This window comes from Schistocerca serialis, chromosome 4 (assembly GCF_023864345.2).
Source record: "Schistocerca serialis cubense isolate TAMUIC-IGC-003099 chromosome 4, iqSchSeri2.2, whole genome shotgun sequence".
In the NCBI taxonomy this organism is placed as follows: domain Eukaryota; kingdom Metazoa; phylum Arthropoda; class Insecta; order Orthoptera; family Acrididae; genus Schistocerca; species Schistocerca serialis.
In genome coordinates, this window is record NC_064641.1 from 468,019,412 (window position 1) to 468,040,414 (window position 21,003).

At 39.8% G+C, this 21,003-nt stretch overlaps 1 protein-coding gene across 2 annotated transcripts in view; it reads right to left on the reverse strand.

Moving 5' to 3' along the window:
- The window catches only part of LOC126475114 (cytochrome P450 4g15-like), a 145,376-nt gene that overhangs the window by 25,906 nt on the left and 98,467 nt on the right, over window positions 1-21,003 (reverse strand). For both annotated transcript variants that reach the window (XM_050102701.1, XM_050102699.1), the window contains exons 8-10: window positions 11,274-11,433; window positions 10,384-10,493; window positions 10,114-10,182 (exon numbers count right to left, since the gene is read on the reverse strand). In XM_050102701.1, coding sequence (XP_049958658.1) covers window positions 10,114-10,182; window positions 10,384-10,493; window positions 11,274-11,433 — 339 coding nt within the window. The remainder of the gene's footprint in view (window positions 1-10,113; window positions 10,183-10,383; window positions 10,494-11,273; window positions 11,434-21,003) is intronic.

Consider the following 21,003-nt stretch of genomic DNA (forward strand, 5'->3'; position numbering starts at 1 on the left):
TGGAGGCCATGGAATTGGTCCGCCTCTACCAATCCATCAGTCACCAATTCTGTTGTTGAGAAGCGTACAAACACTTTGACTGAAATGTGCAGGAGCTCCATCGTGCATGAACCACATGTTGTGTTGTACTTGTAAAGGCACATGTTCTAACAGCACAGGTAGAGTATCCCGTATGAAATCATGGTGGTGAATCGAGGAAGTACAGTACATACTGACGAAACTGAAATGAGCTCTAACATGGAAATTAAGCGTTTCCAGACACATGTCCACATAACATCTTTTCTTTATTTGTGTGTGAGGAATGTTTCCTGAAAGTTTGGCCGTACCTTTTTGTAACACCCTGTATATGCAGCAGTTCCTTTTGCTTTAGTTTTTAATAAATACTTCATTAACTGACATTGACCTGCAGGATTACTAGCATACAATATGATACAGTCCTGTGATATGATATCTGGGCGGCAATGGACCTAAATTAAAAAGTATTTGTTTTACAGAAATAAGAAGTATTACGTCAATACGACAATAGAACGTCTTGCAGAAGCCTCTTCATGGACCTAGTGTTTCTTACACTTATGTGCCAATACACTTATGGTATAATGGTATTTCTGGTTAATATTAAGGATACAATGAGGACAAAGTGTGAAATAAACAACCCCAGTATGATACTAGAAGCGAAAATAATTTCCACGTAGATTACATATCACAATCTAGATATTGGAATGGAGTTTTATATTCTGATGCAAAAGACTACAACTTGACTCATTCCACATTGCTAAAGACTTTGTTTGAGAATGAAATTTACAGAACATGGTGTGTGAAAGAATGGAGTGACTTAATACATAGTAGATTATGACTAACAATAGTGTTAATACAGTTTCTTATAAAGTTAGTTTAAGTAAAACTCTACTATACAGTAGAAATTTCAGTTGAAAACATTTCTTAGATGCATGTTGTTATACCCCTGGGAAGTACTATTTCTGACTGATTGTAGGGACATCCTCTATGGAATTTTGCAGAACTGGAGACTAACAATAACAATATGGAACTTAACATTAACAAATGATGCTGGTGTACCTCAGAATAGTGGGCACATGTTTTGAAGTCTTAATCCAGCCCCCTGCTTTAATTTTTAACACAGTCAGTTTAAGTGCACTTCCACTGAGAAATTTTATATTCAGATCGAGGCCATATTATATCAGCAGGCCTACTGCTGTGTATTGCACTGTACTGTATTCTTTATTAGTTATATTTGTACAGCAAGTACATTATAATATTGGACAGGTCAAATTTTTATGTCATAACAAATAAATTCTAAACTTACAACAGTAATCAAATGTACTTAAACATCACAATGCCTGCAAAAAGTTCTCAACAGATTTACATGTGCTGTCTCAAACATAAAGCCTGGCCGCCAGCTAGCCATTGCAGAGATTAAGTCCAACTCATTCACTTAAGGCAGCCAATGAAATCAGCTGCCTCAAGTCAGACTATATGTGTAATCTGGCAGCACTGTAGGATGTGGATGTCTGTGGAGAAAATGCTGTCTTTCTCATGTGTTGTTACAGTGCTGTATCAGCTCATGGTCTAGTGGTAAGCTTCCATACATGTAGAACTAATGTCATGAGTTTGAGTCCATTCCTTCCTCTATTTTTTAAACTGCATTCTGGATGTCTGCTAAAATTATCCATGTGGTTTAACCACAAAAGTAAATTCACTGCACATTCTAACCCACCAGTAACAGTACAAATTTCCAGAAACAATTCCAAAAAACAGATCTTGGCTGGATCAAGATCAGGACAGATAATACTTGAGAATTACCTCACCCCCCAGCGGCCACATGTTACTGGCTACCAGCCACACTTGACTTGCTGCCTGACATCGTGCACCATCTGACCAATTGAATGTAGTGCAGTGCTATGAATGTATTTACCAATTGTCATTTTATTATTTGAAGTTTTAGCATTTATCTTTTGCCTATGTATTGAATTTTGCATAGTTGAAACTTATGAACATTGTTCAAGCATTGTAAAACAGTTCCAAGTGGAAAAAGTTCTAACATTTCCAACATATTGTCTGTTTTGGGTTTAATAGTGCGGTGAAGGCAAGTTGAAATCTTTTTAATGTGTGTGGTATGAGTGGTTTTGGGCAAAACACATCAGAAAAGGATTTTCTTGTTTCAAGCAGGACTTTTCTGGTATGGATGATTTTCCACCTTCAGGAAGTTTTGATAATTGACACATGTGATGAACAATGACCATTTAACCCCTAGTGAGGCACTGAATACATGATCATTCTCTCATGGCTGCAGTAGGGGAGTAGGGGTAAGACAGAAAGAAACAGGTTTCCCACAAAATAAATGATGAGAGAGATTGTAATTTACTCATACAATAACCTTCTTGCAGTCTATAACTTAAATTTTCAACTCACTGACACTTATTACGCACAAATTGTTCAGAATAGACTCTACTTCATCAAAATGGCAAGTGTGTGTCTGTTGTCAAATACATGAATCAGAGTGTAGCACCTATTTATTCAAATAACTATTTTCTCAGTATCTTTCAAAATAGTGGAAGCAAGATTGCAGCAAGCTAATTACTTAACCAACTGTAACATATAGGACCTTTGTAGTGATTGTCATTGCAGTTGCATAGCAGATGGTAATACTTGTTAAACAGTTATCTGCAGAAATAATGCAATTACCACAAGAATCTGATTTTTGTTGGTTCTAATTAGACCATGAAGTACTCCTACACCAAACTTAGAAAGCAAATTTTGCATGATGATTAAACGGTTGCAGTTTGTCACATATGTCAGTTGTCAAGGCTTTCTGAATGTGGGAAATCATTCATACCAGAACATTCTTTCTTGAAACAAGAAGATCCTTTTCTGATGTGTTTGCCCAAAGGCACACACCCCACACAGAATACAAAGGCTGTGAGCTGCCCTCACTGCCCTAACCATCGTATCAAATGCAAAGTGATCATTACATCACTAATGTTAGGCTATTCTCCATTTGGGACACTATATTATGATGCTTGAACAAAGTACATAAGTTTCAAGTATGTAAAATCCAATTTACAAATGCAAGATAAATACTCAAAATTCAAATAATAAAATGACAGTTGGTAAATACACTTCTAATGCCATACTGTGTTCACCAGGTCAGACAGGGCCTGACATTAGGTGGTGGGTGATGTGTGGCCAGTAGCTGCTGGAGGGCAACAAAACTCTTGAGTGTAAACTGTTCTGATCATGATACAGCCATGAGCTGTTTTGCCAAATAGTTTCTGGAAGTTTTTGCTGTAATTGGTGGGTTAGAAAGTGAAGCAAATTATCTTTAAACTCATGGCTTTATGTCTACATCTCACAGTGTTTACCACAAGACCACAAGCTGATACAGCACTGTAACAACTCGAGGAGAAGACAACGACAACACTTACTTCACAGACTTCCACATACTGCAGTAGGATGGCTGGATTTAGAACTCTTGAGTGGCATCCAGTTTTTATTGGCCACCTTAAGTGAATGAGCCAGATTTAGTCTCTGCGGTGGCCAGCTGATGACCAGGATTTATGTCTAAGACTATATAGCAGGTGTTTATAATCAAACTTTCCCTATTTAACATGTTATAACACAGAAACTAATTACCCTATGAGTACCAAACTTGGTAGCATTAATGTCCAGAGTATGGGGTGCATGGTTTCCATGTGTCACAGTGCCACCATCCTGTTCCAACTACGGCAACCAGCTGTTGTGATCAGTCATCATGATTCATAGTCTCACACACCTGACCAGTCACAGTGCACGTGTTGATGTGTCAACATGAGCTTAGACAAAAGGAGCAGGGCATTATTGGTGAGGCTTTATCATCAAAACAACAGTAATGCTGCAGCTGCAATTCCAGAATAACACAAGCTGAAAGGATTATGGAAGTGTTCTCTTTCTCCATGAAGAAGTTTGAATCAACTGGAGAACTGTGCATCGCTCCAGGAATGGTTGCACCACAGGTGGTTGAAGAAATCGCTATTGCTATGGCAGACAATGCTGTGAGCAATTCCCGATTGCCAGGCAGTGCGCGTGCTGTGTGACAACAGTTGAACATCCCACGGTCCCCTGTATGGAAGGGGCTTGAACGATTCTCAAATGGTATCCATACAAGATCCATATTGCACAGCAGCTTGCACCACAGGGTGCAGAATGATGTGTTGACTTCACTCTCCACTTTATCACAAGGATTGAAGTTGATGAAAACTGGCCCTGGACCATCTTATGGACAGACAAAGATCATTTTTCTCTGACAGTTGAGAGATGAACACAAAGAATTTTTGAGTGTGGGGATCTTCACCTCCAGTGACTCTGCATGAAGTTCCTCTGTATGGTGAACATGTCACCATATGGCATGGCTTCATGGCTACATTCACCATTGGCCTATTCTTTTTTGAACAGGTTGGTGCTCAAGGACCAAAGAAGTGCAGTGTGTGCTCCCTGCCGCCATTGGATAAGCAGCTGCCAGCAGCAAGTCGTTTACTCCTAGCTCACTTATTTGTTACATAGTTTAATTCTCAATTTCTTTGCGTGTTTTTGGTACTTGCATTGTTTAATTCATAAACTTCGGTCGTATTATAGTATTTGAGAGTTGTAGTATCACATTTTTAGTACCAGAATAGTGTAAATTCGCATAGTCTCCTTCCGCCGCCGAGCAGCGTGTCAGCAGTGCGTAAGTGGCAGCATTACTGTGTTTACTAAGCAATCTTGTATTTTAATAACCATTTAAATTTTGTGTCGAATTGTTTGTGCTCTCTAGAGATTAGTTCAGACGTTCTATGCACAACAGTTTTTAGCATGGATAGGGACTACAATTGCTGCGTTCAGATGCAGGCTGAGTTGGCATCCCTTCGCTCCCAGCTTCAGTCAGTGTTGGCTTCAGTCACACAGCTTGAGGCTGTTGCCAATGGGCATCACTGTGGGGGTCCGGATGGGGGTTTGTCGGGGATGGCCAGCTTGTGCCACGCATCCCCCGATCGGACTACGACTGAGGCTGCTCGGGATACTGCCCACATTGAGGCTGACCCCTCACCTGTGGTAGAGTGGGAGGTCGTCTTGAGGTGTGGCAGGGGGCGAAAGACATTCTGGAGGGCTGAATGGAAGGCCTCTCCAGTTTGTCTGACGAACCGGTTTCAGGCTCTGTCTCAGGCTGATACTGATCTTCGGCCCAACATGGCTGCTTGTCCTGTTCCAGAGGTTGCCCCTCAGTCTGCAAGATCCGGGCGGTCACAGAGGGTGGGCTTACTGGTAGTTGGGAGCTCCAACGTCAGGTGTGTAATGGGGCCCCTTAGGGATATGGCAGCAAGAGACAGGAAGAAAACCAATGTGCACTCTGTGTGCATACTGGGGGGAGTCATTCCAGATGTGGAAAGGGTCCTTTCGGGTGCCATGAAGGGTACAGGGTGCACTCATCTGCTGGTGGTCGCTCATGTTGGCACCAATGACGTGTGTTGCTATGGATCGGAGGAAATCCTCTCTGGCTTCCGGCGGCTATCTGATTTGGTGAAGACTGCCAGTCTCGCTAGCGGAATGAAAGCAGAGCTCACCATCTGCAGCATTGTCGACAGGTCTGACTGCAGACCTTTGGTACAGAGCCGAGTGGAGGGTCCGAATCAGAGGCTGAGACAGTTCTGCGACCGTGTGGGCTGCAGATTCCTCGACTTGCGCCATAGGGTGGTGGGGTTTCGGGTTCCGCTGGATAGGTCAGGAGTCCACTACATGCAGCAAGCAGCTACACGGGTAGCAGGGGTTGTGTGGTGTGGACTGGGCGGTTTTTAGGTTAGATGGCATCGGGAAAGTACAGAAAGGGCAACAGCCTCAAAGGGTGCGGGGCAAAGTCAGGACATGCGGGGACCAATCAGCAATCGGTATTGTAATTGTAAACTGTCAAAGCTGCATTGGTAAAGTACCGGAACTTCAAGCGCTGATAGAAAGCACCGAAGCTGAAATCGTTATAGGTACAGAAAGCTGGCTGAAGCCAGAGATAAATTCTGCCGAAATTTTTACAAAGGCACAGATGGTGTTTAGAAAGGATAGATTGCATGCAACCGGTGGTGCCGTGTTTGTCACTGTTAGTAGTAGTTTATCCTGTAGTGAAGTAGATGTGGATAGTTCCTGTGAATTATTATGGGTGGAGGTTACACTCAACAACTGAGCTAGGTTAATAATTGGCTCCTTTTAACAACCTCCCGACTCAGCAGCATTAGTGGCAGAACAACTGAGAGAAAATTTGGAATACATTTCACATAAATTTTCTCAGCATGTTATAGTCTTAGGTGGAGATTTCAATTTACCAGATATAGACTGGGACACTCAGATGTTTAGGATGGGTGGTAGGGACAGAGCATCGAGTTACATTATACTGAGTGCACTATCCGAAAATTACCTCGAGCAATTAAAAAGAGAATCGACTCGTGGAGATAACATCTTGGACCTACTGATAACAAACAGACCCGAACTTTTCGACTCTGTAAGTGCAGTGTAAGTGATCATAAGGCTGTTGCAGCATCCCTGAATATGGAAGTTAATAGGAATATAAAAAAAGGGAGGAAGGTTTATCTGTTTAGCAAGAGTAATAGAAGGCAGATTTCAGACTACCTAACAGATCAAAACGAAAATTTCTGTTCCAACACTGACAATGTTGATTGTTTATGGAAAAAGTTCAAGGCAATCATAAAATGTGTTTTAGACAGGTACGTGCTGAGTAAAACTGTGAGGGATGGGAAAAACCCACCGTGGTTCAACAACAAAGTTAGGAAACTACTGCGAAAGCAAAGAGATCTTCATTCCAAGTTTAAACACAGCCAAAACCTCTCAGACAAACAGAAGCTAAATGATGTCAAAATTAGCGTAAGGAGGGCTATGCGCGAAGCGTTCAGTGAATTCGAAAGTAAAATTCTATGTACCGACTTGACAGAAAATCCTAGGAAGTTCTGGTCTTATGTTAAATCAGTAAGTGGCTCAAAACAGCATATCCAGATACTACAGGATGATGATGGCATTGAAACAGAGGATGACATGCGTAATGCTGAAATACTAAACACCTTTTTCCAAAGCTGTTTCACAGAGGAAGACCGCACTGCAGTTTCTTCTCTAAATCCTCGCACAAACGAAAAAATGGCTGACATCAAAATAAGTGTCCAAGGAATAGAAAAGCAACTGGAATCACTCAACAGAGGAAAGTCCACTGGACCTGACGGGATACCAATTCGACTCTACACAGAGTACGCGAAAGAACTTGCCCCCCTTCTAACAGCCGTGTACCACAAGTCTCTAGAGGAACGGAAGGTTCCAAATGATTGGAAAAGAGCACAGGTAGTCCCAGTCTTCAAGAAGGGTCATCAAGCAGATGTACAAAACTATAGACCTATATATTTGATGTCAATCTGTTGTAGAATTTTAGAAAATGTTTTTTGCTCGCGTATCATGTTGTTTTTGGAAACCCAGAATCTATTCTGTAGGAATCAACATGGATTCCAGAAACAGTGATTGTGTGAGACCCAACTCGCTTTATTTGTTCATAAAACCCAGAAAATATTAGATACAGGCTCCCAGGTAGATGCTATTTTCCTTGACTTCCGGAAGGCGTTCGACACAGTTCCGCACTGTCGCCTGATAAACAAAGTAAGAGCCTACGGAATATCAGACCAGCTGTGTGGCTGGATTGAAGAGTTTTTAGCAAACAGAACACAGCATGTTGTTATCAATGGAGAGACGTCTACAGACGTTAAAGTAACCTCTGGTGTGCCACAGGGGAGTGTTATGGGACCATTGCTTTTCACAATATATATAAATGACCTAGTAGATAGTGTCGGAAGTTCCATGCGGCTTTTTGCGGATGATGCTGTAGTATACAGAGAAGTTGCAGCATTGAAAAATTATAGCGAAATGCAGGAAGATCTACAGCGGATAGGCACTTGGTGCAGGGACTGGCAACTGACCCTTAACATAGAAAAATGTAATGTATTGCGAATACATAGAAAGAAGGGTCCTTTATTGTATGATTATATGATAGCGGAACAAACACTGGTAGCAGTTACTTCTGTAAAATATCTGGGAGTATGCGTGCGGAACGATTTGAAGTGGAATGATCATATAAAATTAATTGTTGATAAGGCGGGTACCAGGTTGAGATTCATTGGGAGAGTCCTTAGAAAATGTAGTCCATCAACAAAGGAGGTGGCTTACAAAACACTCGTTCGACATATACTTGAGTATTGCTCATCAGTGTGGGATCCATACCAGATCGGGTTGACAGAGGAGTTAGAGAAGATCCAAAGAAGATCGGCGCGTTTCGTTACATGGTTATTTGGTAACCGTGATAGTGTTACGGAGATGTTTAGCAAACTCAAGAGGCAGACTCTGCAAGAGAGGCGCTCTGCATGGCGGCGTAGCTTGCTCGCCAGGTTTTGAGAGGGTGCATTTCTGGTTGAGGTATTGAATATATTGCTTCCCCCTACTTATACCTCCCAAGGAGATCACGAATGTAAAATTAGAGAGATTAGAGCGTGCATTGAGGCTTTCCAACAGTCGTTCTTCCCGCGAACCATACGCGACTGGAACAGAAAAGGGAGGTAATGGCAGTGGCACGTAAAGTGCCCTCCGCCACACACCATTGGGTGGCTTGCGGAGTATAAATGTAGATGTAGATGTAGATGTAGACTGGCCAGCATTACTGCGGTATACTTCACCAGCATATCATACCCACCCTACAGAAGAAAGATGCATTGAACTCAACAGTTTTCATGTAAGATGGGGTCCCACTGCACATCGCTCATGAAGTTCACCTGTTTCTCTGTAACTTAAACTTATTTGGAAACAACTGAATTATCAGTCGATTGTTTCCAAATGCTTGGCTGACATTATCATCTGATCTCACTCCCTTTGATTTCTGGTTGTGGGGCTACCTGAAGGACAGGGCTTACCAGGGGAACATTCAGACATGTGCTGGTATGAAGCACTGCATATCAAGAGAGATAGCCAGCATCCTACAGACATGCTTTTTTCTGATGTGCAGATTGCAATCCTGCATTTTCAGACTCTTCTGGACACTGATGGGTGCCATATTGAACCCATTTTGTAGCAGTAATGCTACTGGTATGTAATGGTATGATGTACCATAGCAGCACATTAAAAATGTTTCAGTTGAATTGAATCTACATTGTTTCTCTTCCTCACTTCCTTGACATTAATCCTACCAACTTTGGTACTCATGCGATAATTAGTTTCCATGTTGTAACATGTTAAACGGGAAGGTTTAATCATAACTACCTGGTATATATGTAATTTTCATCAATGCACTTAACCGTAGCCCTACAGCTGTTCAATTACTTCAATTTATGCAGGATGCAACACATTCAACTATTTCCACTTAACAAAATATGTGGACGTTTTCTACTATCATTATATTACTACAATAATAATGTACACATATAAATTTTTAACCTGTTAGATACTTGAAGTTTTTAAAATAAAGGTTTCCATGGGTTTCAGCCAGGTGCACATTCCATAGATTGTACAGTTCTCTTTTTGGCTTTGAAACAACTAAGCTAGCACTCAAGTTTAACCAGAAGGTTAGCCGTACAGCAATAGAAATTCTGATTTGGCAAAGTACATATTTTTTGTTGTTGTCTTTCATGTGCAGCTTGAAATAACCTTTATGCAGAAGGAGATGTTGTTCAGTTTACTGATTATGTATTTTATATGTTGGACTCATTTCCGGTCCTCCTGGATCCATACTCCAAGAAACTTGTGGCACTTACATTTTGAACATTTTCTGGCGAATAACTTGTAGGTGGAGTTAAGGGTTGCATATTCTGTACTGTGTGGATATCTGTAGTAATTGTTTTCTGGATATATATATAATTAGATAGTTTACAGAAAACCAGTATTAACAACAAAAAATGATTATTTTAGTTTACTATTAAATTCAGAACTTCCTTTTGAATAACACAGCTGCCCCCAAATAAAAGCACCCTATACAAAATTTTAAATCACTTATCCCTTATTTTACATTTTTTATTCATTTATTTTTTTCTTTGTATTCAAAGTTAGAATTATAAAGATTACCTGAACTGCTTGATGGATACCCAGAAGACACAGTGTAAAACTAGAGGCAGCAGCAGTAGTATCATGTCCCTGAAATATGTGAAGCAAATGACATTTTAAGTTTACTCTTTATTTGCTGTCTTTAATTTATGTAAATATACCATTTAATTAAAGGGGAGAGTGGTATTGCATAGCCTAATGTCTAGTTACTAAAAATTTCATTTTTGTGTAAGATCTGTAAACACATAAAAGACATGATATAATTCAGAAATAATGTATACAGAATTTCACCTCAAACATGATGGTGTCAACTTCTTCCTTTATTTCATCATCAGATATTACAGCTCCAGATTGAGCAGACTCAATCATTAAGTCAAGGAATGCCATCCGTTTCTTCTCACCTGTAAAGAAGAGCATACTCAAGATAATTATTGACCTTTTATTCATGACATATCTCTAAAATATTGTGTACTAGCATAAGTGTCAAATGAAAAAAATTAAATTTACATCACTGTTAACCATTTGGCTGTAGTGAGCAGCTTGCAAGGGATAGTCCTTGTGTGCTGCACTCTCATGCTGCTTGTTGTGCTCTAGGCACTGAAAAAGGCCTATGTCGTTACAAGTTCTTATCCCTTCTTTTTGCAGTGGGTCTTTAAGAGGCACTAGAAGAGTTAGGAGCACTACTTATCAAATTTTGCTCATATGTAATGTGTTTTCCTAGCAGAGGAACATAAACAAATTTACAATACGAGCTCAGACAACATTTTTGTCATCCATTCCTTTTAATTATATTTTGCATCATAGAGAAGAAAAGAATGCTTAATTTCATTATCTACAATAGAACTTGATTTTTAACATCTTCTATTGTATTTGGAACCAGTGATAAAATGTGACAGTGATGGAATGTGGTAGTAGCAGCACAGAAGTTCATCACAGTTAAACACTAAACATGCACAACTCTCAAATTTTCTGCTGCAATAAAGTGCACCACATACATTTGATGATGCATGACTGCAGTAGCAGTCAGTCACATCTAAGGCACAGTGTGCTCTAACTGCTGTGGCAGTTCACCACATTCAAATAGTATTAAAGGACAAAAATATTGAAAAATAGAAGAAATATAAGTTATGTTTATAGTAGTGAGAAATAATTTTGGACTTTGCTGTCATTAATAAACATACCAACATCATCATCCAGGTCATCTTTTAAGCCTTGGCTCTGATCAAAGTAAGTTCCTTTCTGAGCTTCTTTCTCTGTTTCAAGGTATTCAGCTGCCTCATAATTATTGATCACGGGGCTCTCTTTCCTTTTGAGAAATTCTTCTTTCTTCTTCTTGATTACCTGTTATTATGACAAAAAACCAAATAAATAGTGACATTATGTATCAGAAATTATTTCCCAGAGGTTTACATATGTCTGTGGTTGTTGAGGGATGAATAGATTGAGGAGTTATGGAAGAAAGGGAGAGAGTGGAAAGAAGGACAAAAGTGTAGTAATGAAAAGTCATGTTGAAATAACTGACATTCTTTTCAGTTGGGTCCAGGTATAGATTAGACTAGACTCAATTTTCATTCCATAGACCCAAAAATGAGATCCTTATTGTCAGGGGTGGAAAAAGTCAGAAAATCTAAAATAAAAAACATAACACATCTGAATATAACACTCACTATCCTGGTCATTTGTCAGGAGATTTTCGAAATATGTGAATGCACTACAGTGAAATGGAACAGTTAATATTTACAGAGTTAATACCCTGGCAGAATGAAACATATTTATGCAACAGGTGTGACCAAGTGCTATCAAAACTGAAATATAATAGACATTTTTATTTAAGCTGGTCTAACAGTTGCTGTTAAGATGTTCTTCTACAGAGCAGAAGGAGTTGCCTAACAAAAAGTCTTTCAAACTGTGTTTGAACTGTGCTTTATGTGAAACCAAGCTTTGAATGGTTGCTGCCAATTTATTGAAAATGTGTGCTCCTGAATATTTGACCCCTTTTTGGGCCAAGGCAAGTGATTTTAGGTCAGATTGTTCTTGTTCCTAGTATTGGCACTTTGTATTGTGCTATTGGTAGGAAATGGAAACATATTATTTGCAAAAAATTTGATTAAGTAATAAATGTACTGAGAAGCAGGATCCTGTATGATGATCTTGAATGTACACCACAAATGAGTCTTACTACATGCTTTTGAATGCTGAAAACTTTTGCTTGGTTTGATGAGTCACCACAGATATGATTCCATATGACATAATACAATGAAAGTTGGCAAACTCCTACATATGACATCATTCTTTGCAAATACAGACTTGTCTAGGCACTTTAGAAATTCTGTGGCATGCCCTTCCCAGCTGAATTTATTATCTAGTTGGAATCCCAGAAATTTAACAATGATAACCTCTTCAAACTGCATGTCCTCATATATTATACACATGCTGGAAGGAAATCTCTTACAGGTTCTGAACTGCATAAAGTGGGTCTTTTCAAAGTTTAATTACAATGAATTAGCTTCAAATCATTTATTAATGTCACTGAAAATCTGATTAGCAGGCATTTCTAAATCTCTACTTGACTTGCTACTTATTGCAATGTTTGTATCATCTGCAAACAAAACAAACTTTGCATCTGGCAATGTAACAGATGAGAGGTCATTAATGTACACATGAAAAAGCAACGGACCCAAGATAGAACCTTGAGGGGCACCAATCAGATGAAGACTGACTGCTTACTCCACAGGTATTTCACAAAACATACTTTGTTTACTGTTAGTTAGGTAAGTCTTGAGCCATTTCACACCACTGCTGGTCATAACATTCCAATGTGGTTAAGAGAATGCTGTGATTCACATGGTCAGAGGCTTTTGACAGGTCACAGAAAATGCCAGTGTCCCCTAATTTGTTATCTAATGAATTAAGGACATTCTCATCGTATGTGTAAATAGCCTTCTCTATATCAGAACCCTTACTGTGACTTGGACAATATATTATTTGCAGTCAGAGACTTAAGGAGGCTCTTGAACACAACCTTTTCAAATATTTCTGAAAAAGTTGGCAAAAGTGAAATTGGTTTATAGTTTGACAGTATCTCATTATACCCCTTCTTGTGAAGAGGCTTAACTTCACCATATTTTAACCAGTCTGGAAATGTTCCATTGATAAGACATTGATTACACAAATAATTTAAGCTAGAACTCAGCTCACAAGAGCACACTTTGATTAACTTCATTGATATGTTCACAAATAACTTAGGTGCATGAGCACTCTTTGATTAAGTTTGTTGATCTGTTATCATAACCACTAGAATACTTTGATTTTAAGGATTTTATGATGGATGCTACTTCTTTAGGAGATGTGAGTGGCATTTTCATTTTACTGAAGTCATTTGTAAAGACCGGTCTCAGATACTACATTGCACTGTTTACTGAACCTGATAACCCCAGCTGTCAGTAACTGAAACAAGGTACTTGTTTCAGAGGTTTACAATACTACATGCACTTATTACCAATGTCTTAATCATTTTTAGAGCTATCTTTACCTCTTCCTTTTTGGCCCCATCTGTCTCTGCCTTCACAATATCTCATATAGTTTTTATTTTGTTGCCAGATGTAACTATCTTTTTCACATTATATAGCTGCTTAGATTTCTGGATTACTTGCTTTGATACTTTGCAGTATTCTTTGTAATGCATTAAAATGCTAACATCAGAGCTGTTCCTAGATAGTAGATAAAGTCTCCTTTATGTCTATCATGACATCTTTATTCCTTGTGTAATTCATGGTTTATTTTTAGATTTTTGTTCAATTTTAGTTACCTTTATGGGAAAACAATTTTCAAAAGAGGAAGTAATTTTATTAATGAGTGTTGCATTTTTCATTTGAGTGAGAAGTATTGTAAGCATTTATCCAGTTCATGTCTTCGAGTAGTCTCCTAAAATTCTCAATTTTTGACTGATTTATTATCCTCCTGTACTCAGATTTAATCATTTTTTATCCTGACAAGTTTCAACATTTAATACAAGCTTCTGCATGTCATTATCATATAGCCGATTTACTACTGATTTTGTGATATGACTTTTTTTCCTTGATTTGTCTACAAAGATATCAACAGCAGTCTCAGAGCATTTATGTATCCTAGTTGCAAAATTCACAGTAGGAATTAAATTGAATGACAGTGTTACTGATTGCAATAATTGTTCACTGACAGAACTTTTAAATAAATCCACATGAAAATCACCAGCAACCACTATTTCCATGTTTTTTTTCTGTGAGGTGGGGCAACAGACCTCCCAGATTTTTTATGAAGCAGTTAAAGTTTTCCAAGGTGCTCTGGGTATACTTACTATTATAAAGGACTACTTATGAAATATTACTTCTGTTGCACAAGCTTCTAAGTGCTGCTCTGAGCAAAATTGATTAATATTAATATTCTTTAAATTAAAACAGTTTCTGACAAATGTGGCGACTCTTGCTTTCTCCATATTTTCTCCACAGAAGTAAGAAGCTAACTTGAATCCTGTAACATTTAAAATATCTGTACCAGTGGTCACACGATGTTGAGAAAGGCAGATTATATCAACTGTTTTGCTCAAATCTAATTCTTCAACACAAATAAGCAACTCATTAAGCTCAGTCCTAAGATATTCTGATGCAATAAATATAACTGATTTTGAGCACTGGCTGAGTTACAACTGGATGAACCTAATTTTTCTGTCAGTTTTTGAATATCTTCAGTTTCAATCAGGGACTGTTTGCATGAATTGTGTACACTAAAATTTGCTTTCTGACTGCCTGTTTTATCAATGTGAATGTCATTTTTAGCCTGTATCTGAAAACACCTTGTTTCTGCTCTCCCTACCCTAAAAAGTGCTGTTCTGTCACTTGTAACCACTGGTATTTTATCACTTGTGATAGTGCCCCCCACCCCTTAAGTTGTTTGCTATTAGCCTAGCCTTTCCTCTTGAGGTGAAGACCTTGCCTAATATAGTCCAGCTACTGATACAGTCAACAGGAACCATACTGACATGAAACCCCATACCTGACCCAAGCAGCTGCTCCACTTCAAAATTAACTCTCCTAACAGGAGAGTTTAAAAGAGGCCGGTCATGGTGCCTCAGAACAGATACATGCCCAACACCAGTATGTCTTGTTGCTGAAGCTGTCTTTACCAGGTCACCCTCAATCAAATAATTAGGGTCCCCATCTATGCTCATGCCTGCCCCACCCACTATTACCCAGTGTCTTCCTTTTTGCACTTACATCCTACTGCAAAACAGTCAAAGATAATTTCTCTCTCTCTGCCCTGCTCACCTCACTCATGCAACCCCCTCCCCCCCACACACACACATGTTAAAGGTTTTTGTTGTTGTTTGTTCTTGTTATTGTTGGCTGTGTTGTGACTTCTGTCTGATTATTATCTCTCATTATTGTTGCCACTGGTATCTAGAAGAAAAAGGAATGTTGTTGATGAGTATTTATTAGGTAAATATAGTGATGAGGATGGATCAAGAATTAAGTTCTGACAGCATACAAGAGTGGTGACAGTCTGTAGAGCATGATGTGCATTTGCTTGCAGGAGAAATTATTTGTGTCAGAAGTGTATACTGAAAAACATGAAGAGATATGTTTCTCAATGTTTATAGTGGTAACATTTCCTTTATTTGCTATTATCTTCATATCTAAATCTAGAATGAAACAAAGTAGGTGGCAAATAGAAGTTTAATGTGAGCTTACAATGTTCAGCTAGGTGGCCATTCCTTATTATTCCAGAAACAGCTGAAATATGTCAAGCAGCTGGTAGAACTGTCTCTGTAACACTGAAGCTTCATCTTTTATAGCTTGTATCAGTTAACACATATTTCCTAGTGACTGCTGCATTAAATTACTGCTTACATTATTTGATGGCAGACATAAATGATGATTGTTAAAATGGATGGTCATATTGCTTGTGTGTGTGTGTGTGTGTGTGTGTGTGTGTGTGTGTGTGTGTGTGTACCTGTTCCTCTACTGACAGCTCACAGGCACAGGTCATAATATTTATCACAAATGTTTGAAAAGAGTTCTCACACACACTATCTGATCAAAAGTATCTGGCACCAAATAACTGTTATTATTACGTGGTATGTCCACCCTTCACCTTTTAATGGTTTGAACTTTGCTGTGGACACAGTCATTCAATGCAGCTTCAAATTTAAAACATGTGAAGGAAGGCTACAGTAGTGATGAAAAATTGTAAAATCACATTCTGCTGCTTCCTGACACTTCACCATTTGAGACACAAAATTAGACTTGAGATGATGTACACAACTAATTTTTTATCAATGTATCCTCAGTCTCCTCTGGCACTATGACTCAATAAAATTCTAAAATTTTTAAGCCATTTCGATTGAGCAACATTTCTCAAATGTTTGGCAGCTGCCCAGCCATAGTCTTCCAGAGTTAAAACTATTGACTGCTAGGAATGGCAAAGTGTTTTCCTTATACAAACAAAGAAGTGGAGTCCAGAATCTTTCAGCAATGGGCTGATATCAGACATCTGTAGGTAGGTGAGTCAAGCACATTGCAGCAGATATAGCCTATAGTATAATGTCACAGAGTACAAGAGGCTAGCACCAATTTAAAGACTGCCATTTCTAGCACCTTTTTGACTGTTGACAATTACTCTTTGAGTTTGCTTGATGTTCAGAACTTGCTGCCATCCCATACTAGATATGTACCCATGATTTATATTGTTTCAGTCCATCCAGCAATTTCTGAAACACTGCTGGAGCCTTTTTCAACCCAAATGGCATCCTATGATACCAAACATGGTACCAGGTGTCCAAGAACATTGTTTACAGATGGTCCTTTGAGTATACTTCTATCTGATGGTACTGACTCCTCAGATCTAAGGTAAAGAAGTACATACAATGGTCCAAATTGTAAAAAGTTTTGATGTTGTCTGCGACTGGATAACACGTATGTTATGGTTTTGCTGTTCAAATGGTTCAAATGGCTCTGAGCACTATGGGACTTAACTTCTGAGGTCATCAGTCTCCTAGAACTTAGAACTACTTAAACCTAACTAACCTAAGGACATCACACACATCCATGCCCGAGGCAGGATTTGAACCTGCGACCGAAGCAGTCGCGCGGCCCCAGACTGTAGCGCCTAGAACTGCTCGGCCATCCTGGCCAGCTTGTTTTGCTGTTAAAATGTCTGTAGTCACAATAGAATCTACATCTTTTGGTGCCATTTGGTGACTTTTTTGGTATGACTGCCATGGCTGCAGTCATGGACTAGTGCTTTCCTCTATTATCCCATATACTAGCTGTTGATCAATGAACTCTTCTAATATTGGTTGCAAATACTGCAGTATAAGATAAGATCTACAATATAACGGTGACTCATTTCCTATGGAGATACAATGCTGTGTTATAAGCCTTTCTGGCAAAGGCCCTTGAGAATAAAACAAATCCTCAAATTCAAAGAATAATTTCTCCATTTCCAATCCATTCATACCATTAAGATGCTCTAACTACATATGCAATGCATTTTTATTGGCGGTTTGCACACTACCCTGGTGCACATGGACTGAGTACCTACTCACATCATCCGGAACTTCCAAATTAGCTACCAACTTTCCTTTGGTGAGCCATAGTACATCAGTGCCAAAATTATCAAAAATCCCAGCCTCTACTTTCCTGTCCAGTTCCTTCCATGCACATACTATACTTTTCCTTACAGTGCAACATGTTGTGTCTAGTACATCATTTTCTGCCAGTTGTTGTCCCCAGGACAATGCATTAACAGGCCATTCTGACCAGACCAACTTCTTAGTACCTTGCAGCTCATTAGCATGCAAATTAATATTTAGTGTCATTGTCAACAGTTTAAGTGCTTCACCCATTAAAACTGTTGTGTCTTGCATATGTACAGGGTTATTACAAATGATTGAAGTGATTTCACAGCTCTACAATAACTTTATTATTTGAGATATTTTCACAATGCTTTGCACACACATACAAAAACTCAAAAAGATTTTTTAGGCATTCATAAATGTTCTATATGTGCCCCTTTAGCGATTCGGCAGACATCAAGCCGATAATCAAGTTCCTCCCACATTCGGCGCAGCATGTCCCCGTCAATGAGTTCGAAAGCATCGTTGATGCGAGCTCGCAGTTCTGGCACGTTTCTTGGTAGAGGAGATTTAAACACTGAATCTTTCACATAACCCCACAGAAAGAAATCGCATGGGGTTAAGTCGGGAGAGCGTGGAGGCCATGACATGAATTGCTGATCATTATCTCCACCACGACCGATCCATCGGTTTTCCAATCTCCTGTTTAAGAAATTCCGAACATCATGATGGAAGTGCGGTGGAGCACCATCCTGCTGAAAGATGAAGTCGGCGCTGTCGGTCTCCAGTTGTGGCATGAGCCAATTTTCCAGCATGTCCAGATACACGTGTCCTGTAACGTTTTTTTCACAGAAGAAAAAGGGGCAGTAAACTTTAAACCGTGAGATTGCACAAAACACATTAACTTTTGGTGAATTGCAAATTTGCTGCACGAATGCATGAGGATTCTCTACCGCCCAGATTCGCACATTGTGTCTGTTCACTTCACCATTAAGAAAAAATGTTGCTTCATCACTGAAAACAAGTTTTGCACTGAACACATCCTCTTCCATGAGCTGTTGCAACCGCGCCGAAAATTCAAAGCATTTGACTTTGTCATCGGGTGTCAGGGCTTGTAGCAATCGTAAACAGTAAGGCTTCTGCTTTAGCCTTTTCCGTAAGATTTTCCAAACTGTCGGCTGTGGTACGTTTAGCTCCCTGCTTGCTTTATTCGTCGACTTCCGCGGGCTACGCGTGAAACTTGCCCACACACGTTCAACCGTTTCTTCGCCAGAAGCTTTAAACTGCGCATACCTTCGCCAAATGGAGTTAGCAGTTGGTGGATCTTTGTTGAACTTCGTCCTGAAGTGTCGTTGCACTGTTATGACTGACTGATGTGAGTGCATTTCAAGCACGACATACGCTTTCTCGGCTCCTGTCGCCATTTTGTCTCACTGCGCTCTCGAGCGCTCTGGCGGCGGAAACCTGAAGTGTGGCTTCAGCCGAACAAAACTTTATGAGTTTTTCTATGTATCTGTAGTGTGTCGTGACCATATGTCAATGAATGGAGCTACAGTGAATTTATGAAATCGCTTCAATCATTTGTAATAGCCCTGTATTTCACTTGTGATTGTCTTCCCCAGATGGAACATTATTCCTCTAAATTCAACTATCCTAAGGTCAATTTTGGCTGAAAATCTACCAGTGCTGACCACAAAGACTCCACATCACTATTTAAAACTTCATGCAAATTATAGCGTGGAGGGGTTGATCACCTCTGACCCATGAGGTCCATACTTGCCACTGGTACATGTGAAATGTGATTTATTAGCCTTATTACATATGGTGTGCAGATCATTAGATCTGCTGTACAGGGGACATATCAAGTTTGCAATGAATTAAATGATTTCCAAAGGAAGATTTTACATTGTTTTCAAAAAGTTATGAATTGTAGATTAACAATTATGTAAGTGACTCTAATAAGAATATGTGACATCGATAGTTTGTATTGTCCATGAAACTTAATATCTGTGAACTCTAAGTGCTCTGTTGAGCCTCCATCTTAACTTTACTTTAGTCCATTCTCCGTTATACTTCTTTGTGTACGGACACAGTGTCAAGTGTAAAGATATACGAGCTACGCCTGAAACCGGCTTTTGTCGACCCTGATGGTCTCACACCACCGCAGTAGGACTCTGCATACGAGCCATCCTTGATTGAGAATGAAGAAGTGCTCCCATCAACCTCACCACACACCTCTGTTCGCCAAAGACTGTTTGCCGTTGTTCACTGGTTTCCCGACCTCGCCCCCTGTTTCACCCTGCACAGGTTTCGCGCACTCACCTCCAACTTTGGAGACACACACACACCTACTATCAGTTAGTCCTAGCGTGCTGCCGCACTGAGTGAACGATGTTTCTATAGTGACGTTCGACGACCGAGTGCTCATTCTTTTGACAGATACTGAGGTCCTGCCATTGGACGGTCCCTTACACATCAACATTGCACACTATGTCACACTCCCTTATGAGTGTGACCAAGCATCTCTACGTGCTTTCATTTCTATAGATGGCTCGATCCACTTAAGGGCCACACACGCTTCCACTACACCATCGACCGCCCCACCCTCTTACTCCAGGGCCGGTCGTCATCTCATCCAGCCACGGTGGCTGACTGACTATGAAGTGGATCTGCCTCTTGCCACTCCGCCTGCACAACCCACCTCGTTTGAGACGGAAGTGCCTGTGGTGCGCCTGCCTACATGCATTTCCACCAATGTCGAGGCCTGCACGCCCTCACCCTTGGACATCTGTAGTACTCCGTACTGTGGGGGAGTGGGGGGGGGGGGGAGGGGGGGGGGCTGTGTGACATTGACAGTTCGTATTGACCACGAAACTTAATATCTATGAACTCTAAGTGTTCTGTCAAGCCTCCATCTTAACTTTACTTTAGTCAGTTCTTTGTTATACTTCTTTCTGTATGGACAGTGTCAAGTGTAAATATATACAAGCTACGACATATATGGGAAGGTTTAGGCCCAAGAATTTCACATGGGTTTCTTCTGTCATCAACTCATTATTATGAGCTATTTTTAAGGGGCCCATTGCTGATGATTTAGAGACAAACTGCATGATCGGGGTCTTTGTCCCACTCAGTTTTAGTCCATTTTTATGGAACCAGGGGTTCAGGATGTCCTAGAACATTTTGTACACTATTTGGAATTTTTTCAAGAGTGTCATCTTCCATCAGGACTGATGTGTCATCTGCAAATAAGCCTGAATGAGCATTGGTATTTAATGGTAAATCATTGGCATACAACA